The sequence below is a fragment of the Pelophylax lessonae genome (assembly GCF_965119305.1).
Source record: "Pelophylax lessonae genome assembly, chromosome: 4".
Lineage (NCBI taxonomy): Eukaryota > Metazoa > Chordata > Amphibia > Anura > Ranidae > Pelophylax > Pelophylax lessonae.
In genome coordinates this window covers 164,288,123-164,313,269 of record NC_138771.1, presented here as the reverse complement: position 1 = coordinate 164,313,269, position 25,147 = coordinate 164,288,123, and the positions used below count along the sequence as shown (strand labels likewise).

At 45.0% G+C, this 25,147-nt stretch overlaps 1 protein-coding gene across 1 annotated transcript in view; it reads left to right on the top strand.

Annotated features, from left to right (window-relative positions):
- The window catches only part of SLC35B4 (solute carrier family 35 member B4), a 74,063-nt gene that overhangs the window by 5,543 nt on the left and 43,373 nt on the right, over positions 1 to 25,147 (top strand). Inside the window, exons 4-6 of the mRNA XM_082254341.1 lie at positions 722 to 771; positions 10,503 to 10,584; positions 12,476 to 12,536. Of these exons, the coding sequence (XP_082110467.1) occupies positions 722 to 771; positions 10,503 to 10,584; positions 12,476 to 12,536 (193 nt within the window). The remainder of the gene's footprint in view (positions 1 to 721; positions 772 to 10,502; positions 10,585 to 12,475; positions 12,537 to 25,147) is intronic.

Here is a 25,147-nt window from a genome sequence, read left to right as displayed (position 1 = left end):
GGGGGGGGTAAAGCCAATTTTGCGCAGGCATTTACTGATTATTGCACAGGAACTTTTATACTAGAAAAAAATTGTGTAATAAAATCAGTAACATTTTTATGGCCATGTGAAGTTGAAAACATAAGTTTAGTAAAAAAAAAAAAAAAAGAACAATAGGTAAGATGTGTCCCATGTACTGCTGTCTCTGAAATTCTCCCCATTGCTTTCTACCGCTGCTGTAATCTTTCCGTGCAGAAGAGGTTAATAGAACCAAGGGGGCTGTGACAGCCATTTATCAAGAGTGCCCAATGATGCCCACTGTTTCCACCCAGCTCCTCCATTCATAGAGACCTACCTACAGCTTCTATAAATGGGAGGAGGGGCCGTTCTATAATTTGCCCATCCTCCATTTATAGATCGTGTTTCATTCATCTTGTCAGAAAAGGTGAGCTAGTCAGGCACCGGCAGTCTTGATGTGTGCATATCACAGCTGCCTCTGTTCTATTTACCCCCGCCACACAATTAGATTCCTGGGGGGGGGGGGTTGCAGGGGATTGTCTATTGCCTTTTTTCATCTTGGGTGCAAAAACAGGATTTTTAAGTACGTATTTTTCTGCCAATTATCTGACTTGCTAAAAAAAAAAAAAATCTAATTAGGTTACTGCTTTCATTTTTGTCGTATGAATCTTCTGTTGTGTAGCTCTGTATAAATTGATCATAATATTTGAACAACTCTTTTTAGGGATCATTGATAGCGAGCATGGTCTTGGGTATCGTGATTTTGCATAAAAGGTAAGCAGTTGCGTCTTCATAAATTCAGTGTCCCTTACTGTACATCTGGGCTGACCACTAGAATAGGCATCTCAAATTCATATCTCAAAAACTCTCCTTAGAAGCTAAACAAAGTGGGCTATTTAATCTGTCCCTACCTGTTTCAGTAAAACCACATGTGATTCAGACAGGAATAGCATCCGCATTCCTGTTAAAATTACATGCGATTCTTTGCAGTGCGATTTGAGCCCATTCATTTTGTTCTGCAATGCAAAAGTATTAGAGCATTTGTACGAGTACAAGTGCTTGTGCAAATGCTTAGTATCGGCAGCGATACTGGTAATGGTGTGCAACCCTGAAAAAAGTATCATGGACAGTATTTATTTGCTTTAGATATTTGAGTGAAAGCCACAGTTGTTTAAAGGCTACAGTTTTTCTGAATAGTTATTGTTAACAGGGTTGTCTTAAAAAGGATTTTGGAGATTAGCACATATATTTGCCCCTATACCTTTCTGCTGCAAATCAGCAGAAATGCTGATATCTCCAAATAAAAACTAGTAAAACCGAGACATGGAAACCAATATTGCTTTCTGTTCCTTTTATAAATTATAAATTTTTTCTTGGGCTTGTATATTTGAAGTTTCTTATCAAATTATGGCATATTTAAACCTTCAACTAATTTTGATAGGTAAATAAAAGAGAGAAGGGGAGGCCCCATCCAAGTGTAGCATTAAAAACAAATCTTTTTTTATTAAGCGCACCATTGGCAACTCACATAGTGAAGAAAACAACTCGCTCATCAGTGCAAAGCACCAAGGCATCTCGGTCCTATAAATTCCTGCTTATGGAAAAACTGCTGCCGCCAACTCTGTGTATTGTGCTGAAGACGCTGGCAGAGGACCCAGAAGCATCCAAAACCAGCCTGGAGCAGAAGTGACATCTCAAGGTGGTGTGGCAGTGTATAGGCAGAATACAGGCGAGGGACAGTATTTATGGTACTGGGTGCTAAGCGGAACCAGTAACCATAAAAAATACCAAATAATAAGATGGATCTTACCAAGATATAATTATCATACTATAACAGACTGAAAAACAAATTAAATTATATTGTACTTACTATGTCATAATTCTACTGACCTATCATTAACTGTTAGTTGACCGTAAGGGTCTACCTGAACAATGGATATGATAAAATTAGCTAAAACCAATATATTTTCTGGAAAACTATAACCAATATAAAACTACACATGAAATAAAAAATAAAAAAATACTGTGTGTGTATAGATATATACAAACCCGATTCCAAAAAAGTTGGGACACTGTACAAAGTGTGAATAAAAACAGAATGCAATGATGTGGAAATTTCCAATTTTAATATTTTATTCAGAATACAACATAGATGACATATCAAATGTTTTAAACTGAGAAAATGTATAATTTTATCGGAAAAATACGTAGATTTTAAAATTCATGGCATCAACACATCTCAAAAAAGTTGGAACAAGGCCATGTTTACCACTGTGTGGCATCCCCTGTTCTTTTTATAACAGTCTGAAAACGTCTGGGGACTGAGGAGACAAGTTGCTCCGGTTTAGAAATAGGAATGTTGTCCCATTCTTGTCTAATAGAGGCTTCTAGTTGCTCAACTGTCTTACGTCTTCTTTGTCGCATCTTACGCTTTATGATGCACCAAATGTTTTCTATGGGTGAAAGATCTGGACTGCAGGCTGGCCATTTCAGTACCCGGATGCTTCTACGCAGCCATGATGTTGTAATTGATGCAGTATGTGGTCTGGCATTGTCATGTTGGAAAATGCATGGTCTTCCCTGCAAGAGACATCTGGATGGGAGCATATGTTGTTCTAGAACTTGGATATACCTTTCAGCATTGATGGTGCCTTTCCAGATGTGTAAGCTGCCCATGCCACACGTACTCATGCAACCCCATACCATCAGAGATGCAGGCTTCTGAACTGAGCGCTGATAACAACTTGGGTTGTCCTTGTCCTCTTTAGTTCGGATGACATGGCGTCCCAGTTTTCCAAAAAGAACTTCAAATTTTTGATTCGTCTGACCACAGAACAGTTTTCCACTTTGCCACAGTCCATTTTAAATGAGCCTTGGCCCAGAAAAAACGCTTGCACTTCTGGATCATGTTTAGATATGGCTTCTTTTTGCCCTATATCGTTTTAGCCGGCAACGGCGAATGGCACCGTGGACTGTGTTCACCGAAAATGTTTTCTGGAAGTATTCCTGAGCCCATGTTGTGATTTCCATTACAGCAGCATTCCTGTATGTGATGCAGTGCCGTCTAAGGGCCCGAAGATCACAGGCATCCAGTATGGTTTTCCGGCCTTGACCCTTAGGCACCGAGATTGTTCCAGATTCTCTGAATCTTTCGATGGTATTATGCACTGTAGATGATGATAACTTCAAACTCTTTGCAATTTTTCTCTGAGAAACTCCTTTCTGATATTTCTCCACTATTTTTCGCCGTTGCATTGGGGGAATTGGTGATCCTCTGCCCATCTTTACTTCTGAGAGACACTGCCACTCTGAGAGGCTCTTTTTATACCCAATCATGTTGCCAATTGACCCAATAAGTTGTAAATTGGTCCTCCAGCTCTTCCATATATGTACATTAAACTTTTCCGGCCTCTTATTGTTACCCGTCCCAACTTTTTTTTGAATGTGTAGCTCTCATGAAATCCAAAATGAGCCAATATTTGGCATGACATTTCAAAATGTCTCACTTTCAACATTTGATATGTTATCTATATTATATTGTGAAAAAAATATAAGTTTATGAGATTTTAAATTTGTCCATTTCTTTTTTACTCACAATTTGTACAGTGACCCAACTTTTTTGGAATTGTGTTTGTATATATACAGTGCCTTGCGACAGTATTCGGCCCCCTTGAACTTTGCGACCTTTTGCCACATTTCAGGCTTCAAACATAAAGATATAAAACTGTAATTTTTTTGTGAAGAATCAACAAGTGGGACACAATCATGACGTGGAATGAAATTTATTGGATATTTCAAACTTTAACAAATAAAAAACTGAAAATTTGGGCGTGCAAAATTATTCAGCCCCTTTTTACTTTCAGTGCAGCAAACTCTCTCCAGAAGTTCAGTGAGGATCTCTGAATGATCCAATGTTGACCTAAATGACTTATAATGATAAATAGAATCCACCTGTGCTTAATCAAGTCTCTGTATAAATGCACCTGCACTGTGATAGTCTCAGAGGTCCGTTTAAAGCGCAGAGAGCATCATGAAGAACAAGGAACACACCAGGCAGGTCCGAGATACTGTTATGGAGAAGTTTAAAGCCAGATTTGGATACAAAAAGATTTCCCAAGCTTTAAACATCCCAAGGAGCACTGTGCAAGCGATAATATTGAAACGGAAGGAGTATCAGACCACTGCAAATCTACGAAGACCTGGCCGTCCCTCTAAACTTTCAGCTCATTCGAGGAGAAGACTGATCAGAGATGCAGCCAAGAGGCCCATGATCACTCTGGATGAACTGCAGAGATTTACAGCTGAGGTGGGAGACTCTGTCCATAGGACAACAATCAGCCGTATACTGCACAAATCTGGCCTTTATGGAAGAGTGGCAAGAAGAAAGCCATTTCTTAAAGATATCCATAAAAAGTTAAAGTTTGCCACAAGCCACCTGGGGAGACACACCAAACATGTGGAAGAAGGTGCTCTGGTCAGATGAAACCAAAATCGAACTTTTTGGCAACAATGCAAAATGTTCTGTTTGGCGTAAAAGCAACACAGCTCATCACCCTGAACACACCATCCCCACTGTCAAACATGGTAGTGGCAGCATCATGGTTTGGGCCTGCTTTTCTTCAGGAGGGACAGGGAAGATGGTTAAAACTGATGGGAAGATGGATGGAGCCAAATACAGGACCATTCTGGAAGAAAACCTGATGGAGTCTGCAAAAGACCTGAGACTGGGACGAAGATTTGTCTTCCAACAAGACAATGATCCAAAACATAAAGCAAAATCTACAATGGAATGGTTCATAAATAAACATATCCAGGTGCTAGAATGGCCAAGTCAAAGTCCAGACCTGAATCCAATCGAGACTCTGTGGAACGAACTGAAAACTGCTGTTCACAAACGCTCTCCATCCAACCTCACTGAGCTCGAGCTGTTTTGCAAGGAGGAATGGGCAAAAATTTCAGTCTCTCGATGTGCAAAACTGATAGAGACATACCCCAAGCGACTTACAGCTGTAATCGCAGCAAAAGGTGGCGCTACAAAGTATTAACTTAAGGGGGCTGAATAATTTTGCACGCCCAATTTTTCAGTTTTTTATTTGTTAAAGTTTGAAATATCCAATACATTTCGTTCCACTTCATGATTGTGTCCCACTTGTTTTTGATTCTTCACAAAAAATTACAGTTTTATATCTTTATGTTTGAAGCCTGAAATGTGGCAAAAGGTCGCAAAGTTCAAGGGAGCCGAATACTTTCGCAAGGCACTGTGTGTGTGTATATATATATATATATATATATATAATGTATGTATATCTATCTCTCTCGGACCCTTGACTGACACTTTTGGGGTTACCAGTGACATTACTACAGTAATCAGTGCTATACATATGCACTGTTACTGTGAAAATTACACTGGCAGGGAAGGGGTTAACTTTATTGGGGAAGGAGGGGTTAATGTGTCCCTAGGGGTGTGTTTCTAACTGTGCAGGGATGTGGCTTTACATGTAACAGCAGAGATCTACGGTCCTACATAGCAGGATCGTATGATCTCTGCTGTTACACAGGGAAGAATGACAGACGGCTTTGTTTACATCTCCCTTCACAGAGGACGATTGCGAGTGACCGGCGGACATCGGGTCCGCCTGTCACACGCATGGAGGTGTCCGTGAACGAGCGGGGGTGGGAGCGCGCCTCCGGCGGCGTGCGCTCGCCCCCTATTGGCTAACAGGCTAGTGACGTACCGATACGTCACTTTGCCTGGCCGGGGCTGACCGCCGCAGTATATGTACTTGCGGCGGTCGGCAACCGGTTAATTTGCACTGACAAGGGGCAGGATTACTTTCTAATTACTGATAGATTTCTTGTCTTGGCATTTCATGTCTTTTTTGTACATGTGTTCAATATATTTTCCCTAGGTCATTCCTTTTTATTACACATAACTTAATTTCTGAACTTATTTGTTTTTTTTTTTTTTCTTTGAATGTTTGGATTGCATGGATTGTTACTGACATGGTGACATTTTCATGTCACCTTTAGAAATATATTCACCTAGAAAAATGGTGAAAATACTTATTTTGCCCGGTCTGCGTGCCCGTATATGTATGTATATATACACACGAGGGGCTTTCGAGTCAAAGCGGGACTTTTGAGTTGATGTAATAATAGAACAAATTTTGAAAAGTAAAATCTGCGTTTATTTTTCGACTTACTCCCCTGCTACATTTATACTCTTATCCCAGCGTTTAATGCCTGGGAAGCTTTGACATAGAAATATTTGTCTATACGCCTGAACCATCCTAGGACAACCTGCTTCACTTCATCATCGGTGCTGAAATGCTGACCTCTGGGGAACTCTTTTATGAGCCAAACAGGTGGAAATCACTTGGAGTGAAGTTGGGGCTGTAAGGAGAATGTGGCAATACCTCCCAGCCGAGTTGCTGTAATGTGCACATAGTGCAGTGAGTAGTATGAGCTTGTGTGTTGTCCTGGAGAAAGGAGACTCCCTTGATGATTATACCAGGCCACTTTTTCCACATACGCATATGCAGATGACTCAGAACACGACAGTATTATTTACTGTTGATAGTGGTATGACGGGGTAGAAAAACCACATGAATAATGCCACGTTTGTCCCAGAAAACACTTGCTATCACTTGCTGTCACTTGTTCGAAGTTTTTTTTTGTGGTGATGGTGAGTCCACATGCTTCCACTGGTTTGATGCTTTTGATTCTGGAATGAAATGATGTGCCCCGGTGTTGTCGCATTAAAGAATGTAATCCACAAAATCCTGGCCTTCCCTGTAAAAACTTTTCTGTGTCGGTCAAAAGTGGAAACCTGTCTTGGTACACAGCATGCGCTTACATTGCGAAAATGCAAACGTTCATGAATGGTTGTGTTCACCATTCCCACAGAAAGGTTAGTCTCTTGTGCAATTTCACGACAGATTATGCATCGATTATCCAGGATTAGGCGCTGATTGTTAAAAAGAATAACTGCTGTGGGCTGGAAACACCATGGCCGGGATCGTCACTGAGGGACGTATAGCTATCTTTGAAATGTTTACACCATTCAAATGTCTTACTGTGGCTGAGCGTCTCCCCGTACTGTGCTTGAAGTCTTCTGTAGATATCTGTCTGTTTTACGCTTCGTTCACAAGAAAATTCATCACCACGTGCTGTTCCACGCACGCTCTAACATTGTTGTCTGCCATCTTGATTAACGACCTCTGGACTGGCCCACGACATGTAATAGATCAAATGCACATATTCGTCAGCATACCACAGATCATCAGTTACGTCCAGATCTTTATTGAGGAATGATCACATCACAGAAGACCTTCATCAGGCCTGATTAAGGGGTTCTGTGTGGCTCCAAAACGTTGCACTACCTTCTGTGATGTGATCATTCTTCAATAAAGATTCATCTGTTCATCTGATCTGTGATATTTCCAGTTCCAGCTGGTTGTTGCTGCAGCACCCGCTGCTCCTAAAACCTTATCAAGGAAAGTGTGTGATGGGAATATCGATACTGCCAGTAATAGGACACGCTTGCCACTAACTGCTGCGTGTAGTACCACCACGCTTGCAATAAAAGTCCTGGTTTGACTTGAACACCCCTCGTGTGTGTGTGTGTGTGTGTGTGTGTGTGTGTGTGTGTGTGTGTGTGTAATCCATATAGCTAAATATCTGGGAATTAAAACTGCATTCAAAATATTCTTGAAAATCCAATGAGTATTATACTGTATTAGTCATAAATACCTCCTATTCCTCTAAAAATAGGTATGTACCGTACTTATTACTACGTACAATAGAGCATAATATGCAGCCACCCTATACAGTGCCTTTTGAAAAAGTATTCATATACCTTGACATTTTCCACATTTTGTCGTTGCAACCAAAAACATAAATGCATTTTATTGGGATTTTATGTGATAGACCAACACAAAGTGGCACATAATTGTGAAGTGGAAGGAAAATGATAAATGATTTTAGAAATACATTTCTGAAAAGTGTGACGTGCATTTGTATTTGGCCCCCTTTACTCTGTACCCCTAACTAAAACCTAGTGGAACCAATTGCCTTCAGAAGTCCCCTGATTAGTAAATACTCCACCTGTGTGTAATTTAATCTCAGTATAATTACAGCTGTACTGTGAAGCCCTCAGGTTTGTCAGCAGGGAACCTTGGTGAACAAACAGCATCATGAAGGCCAGGGATAAAGTTGTGGAGAAGTTTAAAGCAGAGTTTGGTTATATATGTCTCTCACTCTCTCTCATCGGCAGAGACATGTCTGCTGACATCCGATCCGTCAAATCTGGACAGATGGAAACCCTATTTTCCATCCGTCCAGTGGATCGGATGAGAACGGACCGATGGTCCTTTCCCATCCGATTTCCCCCATAGAGATGCATGGGGATCTGACAGCTGTGTCTCTCCGCACAGAGCACGGAGAACAGCTGTCATCCTCCTGCTCAGCGGGGGATCGGCAGATCGATCCCCCGCTGAGAAAAACAGACTCCGTCCGACATATTCATGTGTTTAGAATGGCCCAGTCAGTCCAGACCTAAATCCAATTGAGAATCTGTGGCAAGACTTTTTTGCAAAAAAAAATGGGCAAAAATGTTACTCCTAGATGTGCAAAGCTGGTAGAGACATCCCCAAAAAGACTTGCAGCTGTAATTGCAGCGAAATGTTTTTCTACAAAATATTGACTCCGAAGGGCTTAATACAACTGCGCGCCGCACTTTTCAGGTATTTATTTGTAAAAATTTGAAAACCCATTTTTCGTTTTTCTTCCACTTCACAATTATGTGCCACTTTGTGTTGGTTTATCACATAAATGCCCAATAAAATACATTTACGTTTCTGGTTGTAACCTGACCAAATGTGAACAATTTCAAGGGGTATGAATATTTTTTCAAGGCAATGTACACACATACAAGATTCTAGAGTATGGTGCTAACTTCAGTTTCTTCATTGAGGCCACTGGGGGCTAGCGTGTCCAGGGTATACATTCAAAAAGTCTCCAATTGGCAGAGTTTCTTCCAATGTCCCGCCATAGGAAACTCTGACCCAGACTCGGAGACCCAAGAAAGATTTTTTAATGATTTTCAAAAAAATGCCTGGGGATACTATGTTTATAATCTCCGTGCTCCACATAGCGACAGGATTCCTCCTGTATTGTTGTATTGTAACGAAGTCTGGGTCATAGTCTACAGTGCCCTTTATATGGTACTTATATGTGAGCTATTTGGTGTAATTCATTGCTAGCGCTGCAATTTTGTTTTTATGTTTATTTGGGGTTGTGTATTTCCTCTATTGCTAGCGGCTATACCTTTTTGTGTAGCGCTGATCATTTATATTTACCTCTCATTGGCTGAGACAGCAGTAGGAGCCATTGGTTCTCACTGCTGTCAATCGCAGCCAGTGAGCAAATGAGGAGAGAGCGGGGGAGGCATAGAGCAGGGCTCGGGAGCTAGCACGCATCAGTGCTAGTGCAAACAACTTGCTATTGAGGGCACTGGTTAACGGGGAGGAGCCAGAAGCACCAGCAGAGACCTGGGGCTGCTCAGTGAAAAACCACTGCAGAGAGCAGGTAAGTATGACCTCTTCTTTCTTTCTTTCTTTCTTTCTTTCTTTCTTTCTTTCTTTCTTTCCTTCTTTCTTTTCTTTCTTCTCTTTCTTTCTTTCTTCTCTTTCTTTCTTCTCTTTCTTTCTTCTCTTTCTTTCTTCTCTTTCTTTCTTTCTTCTCTTTCTTTCTTCTCTTTCTTTCTTCTCTTTCTTTCTTCTCTTTCTTTCTTCTCTTTCTTTCTTCTCTTTCTTTCTTCTCTTTCTTTCTTCTCTTTCTTTCTTTCTTCTCTTTCTTTCTTCTCTTCTCTTTCTTCTCTTCTCTTTCTTTCTTCTCTTTCTTTCTTCTCTTTCTTTCTTCTCTTCTCTTTCTTTCTTCTCTTCTCTTTCTTCTCTTCTCTTTCTTCTCTTTCTTTCTTCTCTTTCTTTCTTCTCTTTCTTTCTTCTCTTTCTTTCTTCTTCTTTCTTTCTTCTTCTTTCTTTCTTCTCTTTCTTTCTTTCTTTCTTTCTTTTTTTTATAGATTTAATACCCATTTTACTTTTTTCTTGTTACTTTTGGCTGGATTTCTCCTTTTCAGGATTTAGGCAAATCTGAGAACAAAATAAATTTGGTTATTTGCAAGATGTTCATGCATTTGTGAATATTGCTTATTTGACTGAATCCTGAGTTCTTTAAATATAGACATTAGGAGCTTTTTTAGAAAAAAATGAAGGATGAGGTGCTGAAAACATGCTTGATTGACAGACTCCATTAGGCAATTTGTACGTAAGAAAGCATGTTGTTACTTTTGTTAGGTCACTGTACTCTAATGGTTTTGAAGGATTGCTATTCTGCTTTCTTTCTAGGTACTGATATTTTGTTGGTATTTTTTTAGGGCTTTAATGCTTTAAACATTTTATATTTTTATAATAATAATAATTACGCACTTGATTCTTATTTTTCAGGTACACCTTTTCCAAATACTTGTCAATTGCCCTAGTGTCTATTGGAATTTTTATTTGTACGCTAATGTCTGCAAAGCAAGTGGTAAGCTTTGCCTTTTCTCTTTAATTTTTTTTTCTGCTTCTATTGAAAAAACAGTGGTGGGAGATCTGACCTTGAGCAACAGTCATTTGCTGTATTGACACATACCCCAGCAACACACAGATTTTATTAGCTGAAGAGAAATCTATAAAATGCATGTGCTAATTAGTATATCGATGCATGGTAAAGGGCCATTATTACATATGGTGCTTTAAAAAGCATGCAAACATGCACTGAAAAGCATATTAATGTATGTGTTCTTGAATATGACAATGTTGCGTATAATTGAGTTTTTCTAGAAAGGTTCAGAAATAGTTTTTTTATGCTTAAAATGAATATGCCTTTCAGCAGATTATTTACTGAAATATGTAGATTTTGATTAATGGCACCCTTGCTAGTACCTAGCTGTCAGACTAATCCTCTGGTTTCATTAGCGAGCTCTTAGCCAGGAAGACACATGCAGCAGAACTTCTGTGTTTTGGGCCAGGGCCTTCCAATTGTTGAAGCCTGAGAACCCCCATGACGGACAGAAGGCGTGTTTCTCTATTCACATGTCTCCCTTAAATATGAATTGTATTTTTTTAGTTTCAGTGTTTGTTTTTTTTTTTTTTTTTTTCCTGTACATTACAATTTATGAAATTTTTAGTGTTGCTGCCAATTAGACATTAACATTCAAAACACATGCTTCTAGTTAGTCTTTTAGGGTCTTGATTAGTTTACATACCTGAACAATTATACAAAGATTAAAAGAAAGAAAAATTAGAAAACCTAATCCTTTTATTTTTTATTTTTTTGTCTTAAATTGCTGTATGTATTTGCTTTGTAGTGGCAGCAGCAGTTGGGTTTAACTAGGAGATCTAAGGGGTGTTTTTTTTTTTTTTTACCACTGCAGTCTCCCAAAAGAAAAACAACTTCAGCTTGCCAGCATCTGTTAAGTATATTGTGACTCTCTGGGACTCTTAATGGCGCTTTTCCACTGCATGGAACCAAACGGTGCGGCTCGCTTTTGTGCTTTTCCACTGCATGGTACGGCATAGGAACGGTTCGGTACGGTACGGCGGCGCTTTTCCACTACATGGAACCGAATGGTACGGCTCGCTTAAACAGTACCACCTCAGTTGTGGTTCCAAGAGGGCAGTACCGGTACCATATCCCACAATCCTTTGCATGCAGCCTTGACTGTTTGTCACTACTAGCCACTGATTGGTCAGAGAATCGTTGTTATCCCACCCACTTACTTTAGTACTACTTTAGTGGAAAAGCAAACCGTACCAAACCGTACCGAACTGTTCCAACACCGTACCATGCAGTGGAAAACCAAACCGGGCCAAGTGGAGCTGAGCCGGTACTTGCAGTGGAAAAGTGCCATAATAATAAGATCTTTGCACTTTGGTTCTTGGGTATGCTTATCCACTTTGGCAATTGGGTGCTCCTACTCTCCCTGTTGGGATTTTTTTTTTTGTATATTGTGGAGAATGCAATAAGGGGTTTGAGCATACAAATGTGGGCAGGAACACCCAAGCCTACTAAGTGATCATAAACAGAGTTGGGAATTATGGTGGACAGATCTCACTGTAGGTGTATAGGCATATTCAGGACATGTAAGTTAGGATCTCAGTCCGCTCACAAAGCTCCTATATCTTATGTCCCTTTTGTATGGATGGAGCCTCTTAAATAGGTAGGAGGTTTTAAAAAAAAAAAAAAATATCAGATGGCAGTGATGAAGACAATGATGGTGCAGATATTCATTCATATTTTTCACAACATTTTTTTATTTTTTTTTTTTTATTTTTTTATAGTAATATCATAAAAGGGAATAGGTGTAACGTTTTGTTTCCTGCTTGATACTGTCCCTGTACCTAAAGTCCCTAATGCCTTTCTATTTGCTCTGCAGACGTCTCAGCCAGCATCCAGTGATGAAGAGGGATTTGTAACTTTTCTTTGGTGGCTTTTAGGTAAATGACTTTTCAAGCTTAGACAATTAATTTACACTTAGCCAAAACCTTTAAAATGCTCATATTTGAATGTGAAGATTTATACTAGTTGTGATATTGCCAAATAATAGTCTGATAGAATAATAGTCTGATAGCTAAAATGGTTAAGATGTGGTTTTATATCACTGTTATAACCTTAGACAAGCTGTTACACTAAAAGGGCCTGTCCAAACCACTGCGTGGTGGTAACTTCACACCACACCTGCTTTGGAACGCTTGGTAATGCACTATTGGGCATTGCAGTGCACTGCAAAACCAAAAATAAAGTTTTATTTTAGTTCTGTTGGAGTGCATTAAACTAATTGCACCCAAGAGCAATTATTATTACCTTGCAGGTCTGGGGAAAAAAGTCACCCAGTGGTTTACAACCACTTTAACCGGTTGCCGACCACACCCCGCCTATTTACTGCAGCAGTGTGGCTCTCCCAGGCAAACCGATGTAGGTCTACATCAGTCGCTTGGAGGCAACCAGGGGGCGAGCGTGTGCTGATGCAGCAGGCAGGCGCCTCCGATTTCCACCTGACACCTGTGATTGTTCCCTGCTGAGAGAAGAACGGTCAGCTGTTGTAAACACAGCTGACTGTTCTTCTCCCTGGAATGATCATAGAGCCCATGTGATCCTTCTATATAGGATCACATGTCTCTATGGTAATTTCATAAGCCACTCCCCCCCTCCCCACAGTTAGAATCACTCCCCTAGGCTCACATTTAACCCCTTGATCACCCACAATGTTAACCCCTTCCCTGCCAGTGTCATTATTACAGTAAGAGTGCATATTTCTAGCACTGATTACTGTAGTAATGTCAATGGTCTCCCCAAAAGTGTCAAAAATGTCAGTCGGGTCCGATCTGTCTGCCGCAATGTCGCAGTCCCACAAAAAAATCGCAGATCGCCGCCATTACTCGTAAAAAGAAAAAAAAAAAACAATAAAAATGGCAAATCTTTCCCGTAGTTAGTAGACGCAATAATGTTTACGCAAACCAATTAAAATACGCTTATTGCGATTTTTTTTTTTTTTTTTGTTTATAGCGCAAAAAATAAAAATCGCACAGGTGATCAAATACCACCAAAAGAAAGCTCTATTTGTGGAAAAAAAAAGGATGTAAATTGTTTGGGTAGAGCATTGCATAACTGCGGAATTGTCAGTTAAAGTCACGCAGTGCCAAGTTAAAAAAAGTGGCCTGGTTATTAAGGGGGCAAATCCTTCCAGTTTTAAAGTTGTTAAGGCTGTCAGCCGATCGTCCAGATTCAGAAGTGCCTAAAAAAAGGAGAGCAACTGAGCATGTGCAGAGCAGGGCGAGAACATGTAATAGTGGATTTCAAATAGCGTAGGCAATTCAATTTTTTACATAGCTACACATCCAAAAGTGGCCAACCTGAAGTAATCTAGCAGGACTTAACTTTAAAGTTCCACTTTAACTAAAATGTCCTAAACTATATTTCTCTTTCGTTCACTGGCAGACACAGCTTCAATTCTTCAGACTAGTGGGCTTAGCTCTTCTCTCTTCAGGAGTAGGACTAGGTGGAAACTTTTTTGGTTACGCCCCTTGGGCAGCCCCAGAGGGTATACCATCACTTCCTACTGTAGGACTCCAGTTTTTTTTTTCTGCCTAGTCAGGAGTAAGGACCTGGCTCTCTGCTGGGATCTGTGGTCCTAGCATTTTTTTCCTATTTAAATGTAATTTTTAATTTTTTTTCTTTATTTTTTTTTTTGTTCCTGTGTGAACTGCAATCAACAGCTGGACTGGTCGACGCACTGGATAGCCTAGATCCTTACAGTCCTCCCAGTCTGGCCTGCGAGCATGACCCAGCTATTAGCTCCGCGCTAGATTGGCCGCGACATAGCCCCACTGGACGAAGGCCTACCGGCGAGAGAAACACCCTGGTCACGACAGCAGTTCTCTTTCCAGCAGTGTGGCAGACCATTTTTGGCACTCTCCAGCTCGGATTGGGAGCCTCCTGGGGGGTATCTATCCTTCCTCTGCTGTATACAGCACCCCGGGTTCTCTGATTCTTGTGGTGGCCCAGCAGTGTACATGGGGGAGAGGCTCCCATTTTTTTTTCCCCTCCCCCAAAAAATTTAAATAAAAAAAAAAAATCCCTTTTGAGGATTCCACCATCAGTGGACTCTTAGGTTTCCAGGCTAAATAAGGCCACACTTTTTCCGGTGGAAGATTCCCCATCTTTTAAGGACCCTGTGGACAAAAGAGCTGAGGCGCTGGTCCAGAACCTCTTCACCGTGGCTGGTTCAATTTTAACTACTTAAGCCCCGGAAGATTTTACCCCCTTCCTGACCAGGCCCTATTTTGCAATTCGGCACTGCGTGACTTTAATGGACAATTGCTCGGTCGTGCGACACTGTACCTAAACAAATTTGACATCCTTTTTTCTCCCACAAACAGAGCTTTCTTTTGGTGGTATTTGATCACCTCTGCTATTTTTTTTTTTTTTTTTTTTTTTTTTTGATCATGCGCTATAAACAAAAAAACAAACATTTTGCATAAATAACAATATTTATCACATTTTTTTTATATGAAATTCCCAAAAAAAAATGTAAAAATCAACATGTTTTAACATTTTTGGCCAATTTGTTTTCTGCTAAATATGTTTGGTAGAAAAAATCGCAATAAGCGTATTTTGATTGGTTTTCACAAAATGTATTGCGTTTACTAACTAAGGGAAAGATTTTTGTTGCGTTTTTTTTTTTTTTTTTTTTTTTTTTTTTTTTTTTTTTTTTTTTGTGGGACTGCGACATTGCGGCGGGCAGATTGGACCCTTGACTGACATTTTTGACACTTTTGGGGGTACCAGTGACATTACTACAGTAATCAGTGCTATACATATGCACTGTTACTGTAAAAAGGACACTGGCAGGGAAGGGGTTAACTTTATTGGGGAAGGAGGGGTTAAGTGTGTCCCTAGGGGCGTGCTTCTTACTGTGCAGGGATGTGGCTTTTCATGTAACAGCAGAGATCTACGATCCTACATAGCAGAACCGTATGATCTCTGCTGTTACACAGGGAAGAATGACAAGAGGCTTTGTTTACATTAGCTGCCTGCCTTTCTCCCTCTGCAACTGACGATCGCGAGTGACCGGCGGACATCGGGTCCGCCAGTCACTCGCGCTGAGGTGTCCGTGAACGAGCGGGGGCGGGAGCGCGCCTCCGGCGGCGCGTGCTCGCCCCCTATTGGCTCACAGGCTAGTGATGTACCGGTACGTCACTTTGCCTGCACGGGGCTGGCCGCCGCATTATATGTACTTGCGGCGGTCGGCAAGCGGTTAAGACCAGTGTTTGCTATCACCTTGATATCCCAGACCTTAACGGAATGGACTAAGATTTTGCGCCAGGATCTGGAGGGGTGTCAATACCCTTCTGAGCTGGCGGATCAGTTGATCCAAGGGTTACAGTATATTTGTGATGCATCCCTGGATGTGGCCCCCTTGGCCGGCACGGTTTCTGTGACAGTGGTGAGCCTTCGCCACATGATCTGGTTGAAGTACTGGTCAGCTGACCAGGCTTCTAAAAAGGTACTGACTGATCTTCCTTTTGTAGCTGACCGTCTGTTCGGTGCCTTTTATGGAAGAGATCATTGAGCGCCTTACGGGAGGCAAGAGTACATTGCTTCTGCAGGCTTCTAAGTGCAAGGAACCTCCCCGTAAGCAGGGTCCCTTCTTTGCGGCTCACAAGCGGCTCTTTCGTCCGGCTGTCTCGTAGGAAAAGGGCTTGAGATCCACCCGTAACTTTGTGGGAGGCTCCGATGGGAAGTCCAAAGCAGGCGCTTCTGGTTCTGCAGACAAGCCTTCCCCAGCCTGAAGGGGCGCCCTCACCCACGCTCATTCAAGACAAATGGGTCCACAAACTGATTCGGTTCGGTTACAAGATCAAGTTTCGTCCTTGTCTCCGGCAAGGTTCTTTCCTTCCAACTTAACGCCTTTCCCCAGAGCAGATACAGGGCCTCTACGGAGCAGTGCAGGACCTGTTAGCACAAGGAGTTATTGTGCCAGTTCCTGAGTCTGAAGGTTTCCAAGGTTTTTATTCAAATCTGTTTACAGTTCCCAGGAAGGAAGGCAAGGATCCTCCGATCTTGGATCTCAAGGCTCTGAACCACTTTGTGCTGGTTCAGAAATTTCGGATGGAGTCTATTCGCACAGTTGAAGCTTTCCTTCATCAAAGAGATCTGCTGGCTTCCATTTATCTCAAGGACGCTTACCTTCATATTCCAATTTATGTCGGGCATCAGCGGTTTCTTCGTTTTGCCGTGGGTGAGGAGCACTTTCAATTTGTGGCGTTACCCTTTTGGTCTCGCTTCAGCTCCTCGAGTGTTCAGAGGTTTTGGCCCCAATGTTGGCCTTGGTATGGCAGAAGGGGATTGCGGTACTAGGTTACCTGGACGATCTGCTTCTGCGTGCAGAAAAAAAATGCGTTGTGTCCTCAAACTCCCTGGTGACGCCGCATACTACACTCCATCTCCACTTACGCATTACAGCTCTGCCTGGGACCCGGATATCTACAGGAGGCAGACGGCTTTGTTCTTCCTGTGACGGACGGTTTACCCCTGATGTTTTACCTTATGTGGATGGACGGCACCACCAAGAGGAGAACCGACTGTATTGTGATACAAGCCTTTTTTTACCCTCTGGCTCTTGTGAGTTGTTATGTTTGCTTTTAATATCTCATTAAATCATTCTGCACTTAGAGCGCTTTTCTGTGCTTTTATCCTCTCCAGAGTTTTTTTTTTTTCTCACTCCTGAGAAGAGCTGCTTGGTGCAGTTATTGCCTACCTATATTGGACTTTTATATATGGACTTTCCATGCAATTTTATTTGGACTGATCCCTTTATTTATAACTCTGTTGGATGAACTTTAGCACTTACATGTATGTGTTTTTATGGTTCTGCGTGCAGAGTCTTCCTCGGCTCTAGAGGTCGACTTGGGCGTTATGATGCAAACTCTGCAGGAGTTTGGGTGGACACTGAATTTTCATGAATCGGCTCTGTCTCCATACACAAAGCTGGTCTACTTGGGTCTGAAGCTGGATTCAGCATCAGCCCGGTTGTTTCTTCCTCAGATAAAACTTCTGAAGATACAGGATGCTGTTTGGCTCCTGTTGTCCAATCATCAATCGTTACTCGGGACTTGCATGCAAGCTCTGGGTCTGATGGTCTTCACCTTGGAGGCGGTTCCGTTTGCGCAGTTTCACACCAGATCTTTGCAAAGAGAGATTCTGATAATTGGAACAAGGATTCTGTTAAATCGGAGTTCCACCCTGGATTTTTTTTTTTTTTTTTTAATACCCCCGGGACAGTCAGGGCTAGTGCATTCCACAATGGCTAGCCTCTGATCTGTCCCGGGTTGCACTTACCTGTTAGGACAAATACTTACCTTGCAAACGTCTTGTCCAGCGCTGCCATCTCAGATGTGGGCAGCTTGAAGCCAGCGCGTCCTCTTCGGCGTCGTCTTCCGCCTTCTTTGGTCCCACGATGCTCTGCGCCGGCCCCGACGTCACTTCCGGGTCGCGCGCGTCATCCCTCCACAGCTTCTGGGCATGCCCAGAAGCTGTTTAGAAGGGGATGACGCGCGCGACCCGGAACTGACGTCGGGGCCGGTGCAGGCGCAATGATTCCTGGGAGCTATGACGTCCAGCTCCCAGGAATCATTGCAGAGCCAGGAAGTGACGACGGGCCGCGGCCGAGGAAGAAGGAAGTAAGGTAAGTATATTTTCTTCGCTACGAGGTAAGTAAAAAAAAAAAAAAATATGCGATTATCCATTTCTTTTTCAGGTGACCCGGAGCGAGAAGATGGAGGTAAGTATAAAAATAGGGTGGAACTCCACTTTAAGTTGGGGTTTGAGGGAGTCTCTCCTATGGTGGCTCCGCTCCCTGGCTCTACGTCTGGGGAATATCTTTTATTCCCGTGTATTGGACTGTAATCACCATGGATGCCAGTCTGTCCGGATGGGGAGGTGCCTTGGGAGTGTGCTCAGCCCAAGGTGTCTGAACTCTGGGGAAGAGTCCAGGTTGCCGATCAACATCCTGGGAATTCGGGCGATCAGACTGTCTGTCTCAATAGACGGATCGTCTGCAGAGAGGCCTTGTGCGGATACAATTGGACAATGCTACAGCTATGGCATATGTCAATCTTTAAGGGGGCACGAAGAGTGCCCTGGCGGCCCGAGAAGTGGCCTGCATCTTGAGGTGGGCAGAACAATATTTTCAAGCCCTTTCTGCTATGCACATTCCGGGGGTAGAGAATTGGCAAGTGGACTATCTTGGCAGATGTTTGATCCAGGACAATGGTCTCTTCACCCGGAGGTTTTCCATCAACTGTGTCTTCGGTGGGGGATTACCGATGTGGACCTGCTGGCTTTCTGTCTCAACAGGAAGGTGCAGAGGTTCGTGTCAAGGTCTTGGGATCCTCTGGCTGACGCTGCAGACGCTCTGGTGGCCCCTTGGGAGTCAGTATACTTTGAACAGAAGTAGTATTGGAGGAAAGGAGTAAATCCGAGTGCTACGCAGAAACGAGGTAGAAGGAATTCCAGTCATTCTGGTGGCACCAGACTGGCCTCGCCAGTCTTGGTACGCAGGCCTGGTAAGGCTGGTAGCAGCCGTCCCTTGGAAACTTTCTCTCAGGGAAGATCTTCAATCTCAGGGACAAATCTTCCATCCTTAACGGTCGCTGGCTTTAATGGCGTGGCTATTGAAAGCCAAGTGCTGAAAGACAGAGGGCTGTCGGAGTCTGTGATTCCTGTTGAAGGCTAGGAAATCTACTTCCAGGAAGCTTAATCATCAAGCTTGGAAGGTGTACATTACTTGGTGTGAGTCGCGGGGGGGTTTTCTCCTCGCTCCTATTCTGTGTCTTGCCTGTTGGAGCTTTTACAATTGGGTGTAGATCAACGTCTGGCTCTGGGCACCATCAAGGGCCAGATTTCTGCCTTGGCTATTTTTTTTCCAAAGGCAGTTGGCGTGAAGTCCTTGGTTCACACTTTTGTGCAGGGAGTTCGCCATCTGGCTCCTCCAGTGCGATCCCTGGTACCTCCGTGGGATCTCAATTTGGTTCTGTCTGCTTCAAAGGCCTCTCTTTGAAAATATTTGAGAAATTCCTCAGCTCACTCTGTCGCAGAAGGTGGCTTTCTCAGTAACTATTAATTCCGCACGTTGCGTGTCGGTCCCCTTACTTGGTGATTCATAGGAAAAAAGTGGTGTTGCGATCCTGTCAGGCGTTCCTTTCTAAGGTTGTCTCGGGGCTTCATTTGAATGAAGACATTGTGCTACTGTCCCTATGTCCTAAGTCTACACATCCTAAGGAAATTGTCTTACATTCTTTAGATGTGGTAGAGGAGATTTGGGTTTACCCGGCGGTGACTGAACCGATTACGAAATCTCCGTTTGTTCTTATGAATCAACCTGGTAAGGGGCAGGCTGTATCTGCTGCGACCATTTCCAAGTGGATCAGGCAAACGGTGGTGCATGCCTACTCTATTAAGGGTCAGGTTCCTCCTTCCCTGTTAAAGCGCATTTTACGAGGGCGCTTATTGCCTCCTGGGCCTTCCGTCATCCAAGCTTCAGTGGTTCAGGTGTGCAAGGCGGCTACGTGGTCGTCTGTACACCCATTCACAAAATTGTATAAGGTGGATGCACTTGCATCTTCGTATGCGGCGTTTTCCCGCAAAGTTTTTCAGGCTACGGTATGCTTCTTGAGGGTGAAAATTTTTTCTGGTGATGAGCTCCAGTTGTTCCTACTTGAGCTCTTGTTACCTGGTCGGCTGTGTTGGGTATGTTGGGGACATCCCACTGGTCTGAAGAATTGAAGTTATTTGTCAGTGAACGAAAGAGAAAATGTAAAATCCTTTTCTCTGAGGTTCACTGACAGACACAGCACCCGCCCCTCTGTTGGGGTTGAGCTATTTGTTCTTCTGACACTGCTTGTTACAAACTGGAGTCCTACAGCAGGAAGTGATATTATATCCTCTGGGACTGCCCCAGGGACATAACCAGAAAGGTTTCCGCCTAGTCCTACTCCTGAAGCGAGAGCAGCTTAAGCCCACTGGTCTGAAGTATTGAAGCTGTGTCTGTCAGTGAACCTCAGAGAAAAGGATTTTACGGTTAGACAAAAATCCAGTTTCTCTTACGTCCTCCGACAGTCGCCGCCTCTTCATATTCGTCACATATGGGGTATTAGACTTTGCTCCGAAGGAGTAGCTAGGCAACAGAATATGTTAACAATAAAGCTTTAACATATCCCACCCTCAAGGGGTGGTCCCCTCAGTCAATACCCTCCTACTTCCTGCAACCATATCTCAGTTTTAATGTCTAGCTTGTCAGGAGTGGCTGGCTCTCTCTGTGCTGGGACTTTCTGTCCCAGACTCTTTCTTCTTTTTAATATTTTGTTTGAGTTTTTCTCTCTACCTTTATTTAGCTGTTATTTTGTCAGCGTTAGTTCTTCGGACGAAGAGGATCATGCGGACTGGGTCTCGGGCTGATCCCCCTGGTCGCAGGTCGTGGGTCAGTGGCTTCCCAGTCTGCCATCGAGCGTTCAGCCAGGTAACGCTCCTGGCACAGTGAACGACCCATCCCTGTTCGGTGCAGGGATGATTGGTGAGGTGGCTACCTCACTGGACGCTGTGCGGTTTCTTAACCCCCATTTTGTGCGTCTTGAATTGCGACTCTCCCTGCCTCATGTGCAGCGGCTTGTTCGCCTGTGCGGGTCCCCCACGCCATGTGAGGTAAGTGTATCTATGTGGGGACCTGTCTGTCTGGGGGGGGTGTCAGTCTGGGACTGTGTAACCTGCCTCTATTCACACTGCTTGTCTCCCTATCTCTCGGCTGCATGCTGTGGGCTGCAAGGGGGGGGGAGGAGCTGTATGACACTGTGTGTGTCAGACTGGTCGGTGTGAGAAGCTGTGTGCTGTGGGGCATGTTTTTTTGGCATGTTTGGGCACTATACGGCGATCGCTGCGGCGATCTGACATGTATTCTGATATTGGAATGTAATGTGTGTTTTAATGCACTGTGGAGCGGCGGTTTCGGCGCCAAACGACGCCATTTTGCCTACACCCGCTCCGGCCGCATGGTTTACATGCATGGCGGCCATTTTCTTGTAGCCTCCATAGGCTTACATAGAAGCGCCCTGGCAGCATCACTTCCTCTTTCCTGGAACACCGATCGAGGCAGCAGCAGCGGCGAGGGTCTCCTCAGGTTTTATCCTTCTGTTCTTGCTATCCATTGCCTGCGTTCAGTTTGCATATTCCCTGTGGGGGTCTCATTGTGCTTGAGTGTGGTGCGGTGGGCTGCGCTTGCCGCGCTTGCTTAAAAGGGGCAGTTAACCCTTGGTTGTCTGGCATTACAGGGGCAATGGATTCTCAGGAGGGCAAATTTCCTACAGTATTGGTGGAAAGCCAGGGGACCGCTGTTTCCCCCCCAGGGGGGGATTTAGCCACTATTGTGGCTGGCCTTGCTGCTCAGGTGCAAATGCTGGTGGCTGCTCAATCTACTAAAAGGCCCAGAGTTGCTCTTTCCTCTGATTCTGAGGGTGAAGGTGATGGGGCTGTTCTGGCAGGGGCCTCCTTATCGGGGTCCCGCTCCTCTCTTGATCTAGTGGGGTCTGAGGTGGAGGCTGAAGTTGAGGGGGTTGATAATTCTCCCCCTGGCTCGCCTGAAGAGCTTGCAATCATGGATAAGTTGATTGCTTCCATTAAGCAAACGCTGCGTTTGCAGGACGAAGTGTGTCCCCCCGCTGCCTTGGCGGCTTATGGGACGCAGAGGAAACGCAGGACGCCGCAGGTTTTTCCCTGCAATGCTGATTTTCAGCGCGCTGTTAAGGATCAATGGCGCGATCTGCGCAAGCCTTTTGCGGTACCGAGTAAATTCAAGCTGCGTTATCCTTTTTCGCCTGCCACTGATGAAAGGTGGTGTGTGCCTCCACCAGTGGATCATGCAATTGCGGTTTTGAACAAAGCCACTGCGATTCCTGCAGAGGGTTCCCCTGTTTTCCGTGATGCCACGGATAGGAGATTGGAGTCTCTTGCCCGTCATACTTATTCTGTTACGGGTTCTATGCTTAAGGCTCTGTTTGCTTCTCTCATGGCGGCCCAGGCGATCGCAAGTTGGACGCAGAGGCTTAGGCGCGTCCTAGTGGCCGACTCGGCCTCGCCGGCGACCCTGGATATGGTGGATCAGATCCACCAGGGTGTCATGTATCTGTGTGATGCGGACCTGGACCTGATTCCGTTGGCTGCACGTGTGCACAGCGTGGCGGTGTTGTCTCGCCGCCTGGTCTGGTTGAAATGTTGGTCGGTGGACGTAAGACCTTAGCCAATCTGCCTTATGATGGGTCTCGCCTTTTTGGGGAGTCCTTGGATGTGTTGATTAAGGGGATCACCGGGGGTAAGAGCACTCTCTTGCCCCATTTCCCCAAGGCTAAGGGGGCTTCTGGGAAGAAGCATGCTAATTTTCGGCCCCCTCAGGGGTCCTTTCGTGCCTTTCGGCCGCACTACAAGGGCAAACCGTTCAAAGGTCAAGGCTCTCAGAAGAAGCCCTGGTCTGGTAAACAGAAGTCCGGCCAATCCGGACCTGCAGCCCATAACAGTTCGGCCTGAAGGGGCGCCCTCACCCAGTTTTGGGGTGGGGGGACGCTTGCTCGGTTTTCTTCAGCCCTGGTTGGCCCGTGTGCGGGACAGATGGGTTCTGGAAATCGTTCGATCTGGTTACAAGATCGAGTTTCTCTCTCGGCCGGAGAGCAGATTTTTTCCCTCAAATCTTCAACTGTCTCCAGAGCGCTTGCGGGACCTGCACCTGGCGGTGCGGGACCTGAGGGCTCAGGGAGTGGTGGTTCCGGTGCCTCATCGGGACAGGTTTCGGGGGTTTTATTCCAATCTGTTCACCGTGCCCAGAAAGGAGGGCAAAGTTCGTCCGATTCTGGACTTGAAGGCTCTGAACCGCTCTGTGCGGGTTCGCAAGTTCCGCATGGAATCCCTGCGGTCGGTGGTGGCTGCCCTGGCTCCGGGGGAATTCATGGCCTCCATCGATTTGAAGGATGCGTACCTTCACATCCCCATATTCGAGGGTCATCAGAGATACCTTCGATTTGCCATTGCGGAGGATCACTACCAGTTCGTGGCGTTGCCCTTTGGTCTCGCCTCGGCTCCGCGGGTCTTCACCAAGGTGCTTGCACCGGTTCTGGCATTATTGAGGGCCCAGGGCGTTTCTGTCCTGGGGTATCTGGACGACATTCTGGTTCGGTCTGCGACCAGCCAGGGTCTGGAGGAGGACCTGTCTGTCACGATGCAAACTCTACAGGAGTTTGGTTGGACGATAAATTTTCCAAAGTCGACACTGAGTCCGTCGGTTCGTCTCCCCTATCTGGGAATGATACTGGACTCGGTGCAGGCGAAGGTCTTCCTGCCGGAAGACAAACTCAGGACTCTCCGGGAGGAAGTCAGGTCCCTCAGGGACGTTCCGAACTCGTCTCTGCGGACGTGTATGAGATGTCTGGGATTGATGGTCTCGGCCTTCGAGGCGATTCCTTTCGCACAGTTTCACACGCGGGGTCTCCAAGCGGAGATCCTGTCCAGGTGGGACGGGCGTCCTCAATCTCTGGATCTTCAGATCTCGTTGAGTCTTCGCACCAGGGAAAACCTTCTGTGGTGGCTCCAGTCCCCGTTGGTGTCCGGGGGCAAGTCGTTTCGTCCGATCTCGTGGACGGTAATCACCACGGATGCCAGCCTGTCGGGCTGGGGTGGAGTTCTGGGCGTTCTGTCCGCTCAGGGGACTTGGTCGGAGGGGGAGTCTTCCCTTCCGATCAACATTCTGGAATTGCGTGCGATAAGTCTCTGTCTTCATCGCTGGACGGACCGGCTGCAGGGTTGCCCGGTTCGGGTGCAGACGGACAATGCCACGGCGGTGGCCTACATCAACCACCAAGGGGGCACCAAGAGTGCCCGAGCGGCTCGAGAAGTGGCCGACATTCTGTCTTGGGCCGAGACTCATGTCCCGGCGATAACGGCGGTTCACATTCCGGGAGTGGAGAACTGGCAGGCGGACTATCTGAGTCGCCAGACCCTGGATCAGGGGGAATGGTCTCTCCATCCGGCTGTCTTCCAGACGTTGTGCGTGAAGTGGGGTCTTCCAGATGTGGACCTGTTCGCGTCTCGCCTCAACAACAAGGTGAAGAGGTTCGTGGCAAGGACGCGCGACCCTCGGGCAGACGCGTCGGACGCGTTAGTGGCCCCGTGGCATCAGTACAGGCTGATGTACGCGTTTCCACCGATTCAGTTGCTGTCCAGGTTCCTTCGCAGGTTACACTCGGAACGCAGCACGGTGATTCTTGTGGCACCGGACTGGCCTCGCCGGTCCTGGTACGCAGACCTCGTGAATCTGGCGGTCGACGCCCCGTGGCGTCTGCCTCTTCGAGACGATCTACTGTCTCAAGGACCGATATACCATCCTGCTTTACAGTCGCTGGCTTTGACGGCCTGGCTGTTGAGACCGAGGTCCTGAAGGAGAGGGGTCTCTCTCCGGAGGTCGTCCATACCTTAATCAATGCGAGGAAATCTTCCTCGGGGAAGGTTTATT